At 40.9% G+C, this 7,477-nt stretch overlaps 1 protein-coding gene across 4 annotated transcripts; it reads left to right on the top strand.

The window, feature by feature from the left end:
* Positions 1-515: 515 nt before the first annotated feature.
* On the top strand, positions 516-6,063 carry LOC143435954 (olfactory receptor 10H28). 4 transcript variants are annotated; one of them, XM_076919723.1, is made up of 3 exons: positions 570-666; positions 2,311-2,354; positions 3,815-6,063. In XM_076919723.1, exon 3 carries the CDS (start codon positions 3,863-3,865, stop codon positions 4,811-4,813), a length of 951 nt encoding a protein of 316 aa, XP_076775838.1. In that variant the 5' UTR covers positions 570-666; positions 2,311-2,354; positions 3,815-3,862; the 3' UTR covers positions 4,814-6,063. The 4 variants fall into 4 exon arrangements, with proteins under 4 accessions (XP_076775837.1, XP_076775839.1, XP_076775838.1 ...); XM_076919725.1 differs by having other exon boundaries at positions 573-666; positions 3,852-6,063; XM_076919722.1 differs by lacking the exon at positions 2,311-2,354 and having other exon boundaries at positions 516-666; positions 3,815-6,062.
* Positions 6,064-7,477: the final 1,414 nt, after the last annotated feature.

Below are 7,477 nucleotides of genomic sequence, written 5' to 3'. Positions count from 1 at the left end.
CACTTATTTTAGTTTTTTCACTATATCATAGAGGCTCATCACTTGTGTTAGACTGACTTTCATCACTAGGAAAATGGAGTTGAAAGTGAGAGAGGTTGGGCTGTGACCAAAAACGGCTGAGGGCATACAATGTCCAAGAAAAGCATGCTTCTACATAATGCTTCAAACTGCCTTGATATTTGGAAACCTTTAAACTGCCTTTACCACAGAATACAGCCCTGGTTTTCCACTCTGGTCTCCACCAGCTCCTGTCTTCCCTGTGACACTATCCTGACCTGAAAGAACAGAAGTCAGCTGTCTCAAAAGATTCTCTCTAAAGGTTGGACTTGCTTCATTCTTTGCAGATGCTGAAGACTCTGAGGAGAGAGAGGTGGCAGAAAAGTCTTTGTTAGTGTTGGAAGGAGTCAAGACCTCTGGTCCCTGAAGGCCCATTGAGGTCCTTTTATATTCCCAGATGCTGGGTGAAACTTTTCTGGGCTGGGTTTCTGAAGAGTCCTGTGGGAATAGCTTGTAGGAAGGCATAACATAGATAAAGGACAGAAAATTACTTCAAAATACTGCATGTTCTTGGAACTAAATCTTCCTGTGGGGTTCACATTCAAGTTCCTGGCAAGAGAAACTCCTTTGCTGTCAAACTCTAGGCACCTCACAGAGGCACTGGCCCAGGTAACTAGGAACCAGATGGCAGAGGATAAAAAGGCTCAACAGGACTAATTTCTGTAGACTTCTTAGGCTGATGTTAGAGTGTAGAACTAGAAACAAGGAAGTCATCCTGCTCCAAGGCTGCCTAGAGTGTTTGCCCAGAATGCCTTATCACCCAGCCTCTCAGGTGCTCACTTCAAGTCCTGTGCTAAAGGCCTTCAATAAGTGGTGATATTGCTCCAGAGGGAAAATGTGAATGTGTCTGGAAAGAGAGACAGACAGAAAGGGAGACAGAGACAGAGGGACAGACCGAGATTTACTGGCATATTGTGGGTAGAAGTCAAGAATGCTGTCATACCTCATACAATGCACAAGACGTCAGCCACAGAAGAAAGTACTCCCAATGCTAAGGTTGCGAAACCCTGCAGTATGTATCTGGCTGCCATAGCTGTGTCCTGATTAAACACTGGACCACACAGAATAGTTCCAGACACATATGATCCCAGCATTCCCAAATACTGTGACGTTCCAGAGTTCACCATGGTTTTTGCTTTGTTTCTTCATTGCACTGTTGTGTGTATTTCTAAGTCCTAGCGGTGACTCCACTGTTTACTTCTCTCCCATCTCCACTGCCTTCTCTACAGTTAGGAACAAGCAGACACTAAAGCAAGCCCCTCACTAAAATGAATACCACAGAAAATACCCTGCTGCATGCTCACTCACAAACAGGTTTGAAAACTCTTATAGACACCTGGGAGATGTGTGAAAAAATTTAAATTTTATTTAGCTTTTCACTGATTGCTGTTTTGTGTGTGTGTGTGCGCACACACACACACAGGTAGGACCACAGGGCATGCCACAGAGATGTATCTGGAGGTCAAAGGACTCTCACTCTACCGGTGGTTCCCAGAGATCAAGCTCCAGTTATTAGGCCTGGCTGTAAGCGCCTTTGCCTTTGAGCCATCCTATGGGCCTGAGCCTATAATGTCCACTTTCTCCACTCCTGAGCACTTCTGAGGATGTCCTGTATCTCCAAACCCAGCCAGCATAGGACACTTTCTGCTTTAGGGGATTGTACTCTAGACAGTTAATTCAATGCCTGGCTTCATGTCCTCTCATTCTTGATTTCTACCTTTATTTATTTCTTCTGGTTATTCCTCTGGTGCTGTGGAAGTCCTTTCTGTTTCTATTCCTGCTTAATTTTGCATCAAAATTACTACTTACTGCTTTCATTGTTTTTTAAAACTTTTTTCTAGATATGTTTATCTTGTTGGTTTTAGACAATGTAATTGCCTTCCACAACTTTTCAGTCTGTTTGATGATAATGTGATGGTTGCCTGAGGTTGGAGTTTCCCACATTTTAGTCTTTCACAGTCTAAGACAGCAAACTCATTCTCGTAAACTTTGTACTTTATAGCTTGATGGTTATTTTTCATACCTTCAGTCTCTTTGGATTCCAATTTATCATGGAATTAGATCATTAAAGGCATTTTCCTAAAACAAATAGGTAAACACTCCACATCTTTCTCTTGATTTATGTATTGCCAAGTTTTGTTTTTAAGTCTTATGTTTAGTTTTGAATAATTCAGTATTTTTAAATCTTCTAATAAGTTGAATCTGTCTCCATGCTGTTTCAACATTGCACTTTTAAAATTGACGATGGCACAGTGTGGGGAAGGACTCAGGAACCCCCACCCCTAGCTGACGAGCAGGTGAGAGCTGGTGGCTGCTGGGAAGACTCTGTTTTATTTAAGGGTGTGAGGTCCCTGGTTGATGAACAACATAGTGATCAGTATGTGGGGAGCACAACCTGGAATCGGGAGATTAGTTTTAAAGCACGAGGACATGAAGTTGGGAGAAAAGGAGGTGAGGAGTGGATCTAGGATGAGTTAGGGGAGGAGACGGGAGTGGAATATTATCAAAATATACTATGAATGTATGTGTGTATGTATGCATGAAATTATCAACGTATACAAATATTATATTTTAAAATTACTATGCAAAATATATTGTATAAGAAAATAATATATTTTCAATACAATTGAAAAAAAAAAATTACTTTGACTGTATAATTGTCCCTGAAACTGGGAGAGGACAGCTCTGTTCATGTTCTTTTTTTAGAAAATTAGTTTAGTACCACATTTTTTTTTCCTGGAGCAATTTGGTGAGATTTTTTAAAAAATCGTATTTACATCTAAATCACTGGGGTTTCGAATAAAATTCCACTGTGGAGGTGATTTGCAGAGCTGATATCAAATAAGATCATTCACTCCTGACTGTAAACTTTGGATATTTAAATTACCTTTTATAGCCTTATTAACACAAAATTTTCTTCTTGGTAAATATTACAGTACTTTGGTAAGCCAATGTACATTGTATAGAAGATGTTTTAAAATATCGTGAATATCTACTGGATATTTTAAAACCATATCATTATCTTCATGAGTTCTTTCTAATGACACAATAGGAGGTTAGTTTTCAATTAATCAATATATTTCTACAGACAGAATAAAAAGACAGAAGTGTGTGTGTATGTGTGTGTGTGTGTGTGTGTGTGTGTGTGTGTGATGTGTATGAGTGCAGGTACCCACCACCTCTAGAGAGGGTATCAGACCCCTGGAGTTGTATGCAGTTGTGAGCTGCCCAATGTAGGTGCTGAGAATTAAACTCTGGTCCTCTGAGAAAGCAGTATGTGATCTTAACCACTAGTGCATCTCTGCAGCTCCAACCCATGGATATTCTTTTTTGTTGGTTGGTTGATTGGTTGGTTCGTTGTTTTTTTTTTTTTTTTTTTTTTTTTTGTTGTTGTTGTTGTTTTTGAGACAGGGTTCTCCTGTGTAGCCCTGGCTGTTCTTGAACTCACTTTATAGACTGAGGTGTCCTCTAATTCAGAGGTCCACTTGCCTCTGTCTCCCAAGTGCTGGGATTCAAGGAATGTGCCAGCACAAGTGGCAGCCCATGAGCATTCTCACGTGGATTTCAAAGGCTGAATTAACATGATGAAGTGTTCTTATCTTTTCTATACTTTTGAATAAAACCAAGTGACTGACTTTTCAAATATTACTAGGACTCACTTGTAGGCTCCCTGGAGTCACAATCTTAGGGAGAATGAGAAATGTCCACTAAATTTTTCAAACACAAAGCTTTTAAAATTGCTGTTGCTCTGTTCCAGAGCTATGTCTTCATCCGTGTATTTCTGATCTCATCAGCCTCCAAAGCCATGCCTGGCCAGAACTACAGCACTGTGTCAGAATTTATCCTCTTTGGCTTCTCAGCCTTCCCACACCAGATGCTCCCGGCTCTCTTCCTGCTGTACTTGCTGATGTATTTGTTCACACTCCTGGGGAACCTGTTCATCATGGCTGCTATCTGGACAGAACACAGACTCCACACGCCCATGTACCTCTTCCTCTGTGCCCTCTCCGTCTCTGAGATTCTGTTCACTGTCGTCATCACACCCCGCATGCTGTCTGACCTGCTGTCCACCCGTCCATCCATCACATTTGTAGCTTGTGCTAACCAATTGTTTTTCTCCTTCACATTCGGCTACACTCACTCCTTCCTGCTTGTTGTCATGGGTTATGACCGCTATGTGGCCATCTGCCGCCCCCTGCATTACCATGTACTTATGAGCCTCCAAGCCTGTGCTCGTCTGGTGGCCTGGTCTTGGGCTGGTGGCTCACTTATTGGGATGACATTGACAATAATAATTTTCCACCTTAACTTCTGTGAATCTAATGTGATCCATCACTTTCTCTGTCATGTGTTTTCCCTCTTAAAGTTAGCCTGTGGGGAAAGGACAGCCTCTATCACTATTGCTGTGATCTTGGTGTGTGTCACACCCCTCATAGGATGCCTGGTCTTCATTGTCCTCTCCTATGTCTTTATTGTGGCTGCCATCTTGAGAATCCCGTCTACTGAGGGCCGGCACAAGACATTCTCCACGTGTGCATCCCATCTCACTGTGGTGATTGTACACTATGGCTTTGCCTCCATAATTTACCTCAAGTCCAGGGGACTCTACTCACTATACACTGATACCCTCATGTCTACCACCTATACAGTCTTCACCCCCTTTCTTAGTCCAATTATTTTCAGCCTCAGGAATAAGGAGCTGAAGAATGCTATAAGTAAAAGCTTCCACAGGAATTTCTGTCAACAGAGTATCTAAGTGTCAATTCTCTTGTTCTGGATTGAGATAGAAATGTTGAAGTGATCCACTCATGTCTGTGTTTGATCCATGCTAGTGATTTTTTCCACACTTCTTCCTTAGTGTCGGGAAGCTGTGCTCTTGTATTTGTGATCTCGTGTTATCATATCCCTCCAACTATCATCATCTGTAATCGTGTCATGCACGCATGGTATTTGTTATATTTTATGACCACTTAAAGTTAGTTCCCTAATTTTTAGCAGATACTCTCAAAGTGTAATATATCTACCCCTCTGCATCAGTTGCCCCTGTTCACAGGCCCTAAGTTCTTAACTCTTCAATTACAAGTAAAGATATATATTTTATATTATGCTTCAGATAAACAAATTGACAAAAACTGATAAAAAGCAGTTCTTGTGTGGAAACTTCTGTCTGATTCTTAAGCCAGTAATGTATAAATGTATGAAGACAAGGAACTATGACATACATACATTTGGTGATGTACATGATTCAGATTAAATGAATGAATGCAAATATAACCAATGGCTACCTCACTGCTAACGCAGAAACAGAAAAAAAAAATCAGAACAATCCAAAGCAGTGTTTAAAGCTCTTATCAGTTCTTCAGAGCTCTCATAATAGAAGTATAATTAAGTAGGTGGCTTATAAGCAGCCTTTCATCTTTACAGTTCAGGTTAGGAAAGGCCGGGCTGTGGAGATGATGTGCAGAGAAAGGTACCTTCTTGGTTTATACGTAGTGCCTTTAGTTGTGTCTTCACTTGAAACGATGGGTAAGCAGTCAGACTTTAGTTTCTTTTATTTATTAGAATTTATTTGTGTATGTGCATGATGTTTGGCGGAATCTATATGCCAGAGCATCCTTGTGAAGGTAATAACTGTATACAGCCAGCTTTTCCTTCCGCCTTCGCATGGGACCCAGGCAACTGATTAAAATCATCAGGCTTGTTCAGCAGGCACTTTTACCTGCTACTCTTAATCACCAGGCCAGTTGTCTTAATTAATTAATTAATAGTTAATTAATTGTATTAGTTTAATTTGTTCTTTAACCTTTTCATAAATGTGTTTTAATTACTCTTAACTCAAACCTATGTAAATTCCACCTCCTCTCTAGAAATCCTTTTCCCACATTTATGTCTTTGTTTTATGACCCACTGGGTTTAATCAAAGTCATCTATCTGTGTTATCACAGGTTTGGAAATATTAACCCGAGCTTGGTGGGTTACTAGTGATTACACAACTGAAAATAAAAAGTGATTCCTCTTCTCCAAGAATCATTCAGTTCCTGATAACTCATCAGGAAAGACGAGGGTCCTATGAGCTCCTCCCCAGTTCCTAATGGACTGTTCACCAAGCCGACCTCGGGCAGGCCCAGTGTCGCTGCAGTGCTGTGTTATGCCATTGACATTTTCCAGGAAATATTCACAAAATATGAGCCTTAGAAAGGTTATATGTTTGACAAAATCAACTATTGTAATTTTTTTTTTTCAGATTTATCAGTCAAATTCACATTCAGGAGGCTGAGGCAGAAGACTGCATTTAAACCCATTGTCTGGATTACTGTAGCGGTGAATTAGTTAACCACTTTGGTTCCCGGTAGGTCTGCACCTGCCCAAGAGCTCTCTGGATTCTCAAATAAAATACACACGCACACGCACGGTAATTTTGATATGCCTTGACAGCGCACCTTTAAGACTTCCCGCGGTTAGCCTACATTTCCCTCCGGTACTACTGGCTTAACACCTTCTAAAGTCTATATTTTACCTTTGCTGCCCTGTTGCCTTCCGGGCAGCTTCCCCCATAGGGCCGCTTTCCTCATCCACCTACATTTTGGATGATTTTTCTTCTGTAACTCTAAATGGCGATTCTTCCGCTCCTTTCTCCCCTTCCACCCCAACCTAGAAGTCCCGCCTACATCTACCTGCCCAGCCACCAGCTGTAGGGCAATTCTTTATCAACAATCAAAGCCAGCTAGGGGCAGGAACCCTCAGCGTTTGGACAGCAGATTCCCAACTTGGGAAGCCGAATTAAGACAAAGCATTAGAACCAATTCCTAACAGATTACATAATGAGACACTTTCTTAAGAAAAAGAAATACCTTGATTTTTAACACTACCCAAAGACTGTATGTTTTAAAATACCACATTAGGGCTGGTAAGCTACCTCAGGAGATGAAAGTGATTGCCACCAAACCAAATATCCTGAGTTCTGTCCCTGATAGCACACGAGGTGGAAACAAAGGATCCCTAATCCTTAAAGGTTCTATAGACACATGCTCACACAAACACACATACATATACACAAAAAAAATGTAAGAAAAAATCTAAACATTATAAAACATCACACTGTGCTCCATAAAAATGGACAGTTACAATGTAGCAAATAAGATTCATGAGAAAAATTGTATAGAAGAGAAATCACAAAACATCCAATGGGCAGTTTCTTCCCCAACTACCCATGAAACTTGTGTGTTGTCAAGAACTTGCTAAGCCGCTAGAGAGATTGCTCAATGGTTAAGAACATTTGCTGTTCTTGCAGAGGAACCAGGTTAGATTCCAGCGCTCACACTGGTCTTAAAACTACATGTAACTCTCGCTCCAGATTATCTGATACCATCTGCTAACTTCCTTGTACACCCTCACACATGTGATATATACTCACAGAGAC

The sequence above is a fragment of the Arvicanthis niloticus genome, chromosome 22 (genome assembly GCF_011762505.2).
Source record: "Arvicanthis niloticus isolate mArvNil1 chromosome 22, mArvNil1.pat.X, whole genome shotgun sequence".
Classification (NCBI taxonomy): domain Eukaryota; kingdom Metazoa; phylum Chordata; class Mammalia; order Rodentia; family Muridae; genus Arvicanthis; species Arvicanthis niloticus.
The sequence above is the reverse complement of the archived record's forward strand: the minus strand, read 5'-3'. Positions and strand labels throughout refer to the sequence as shown.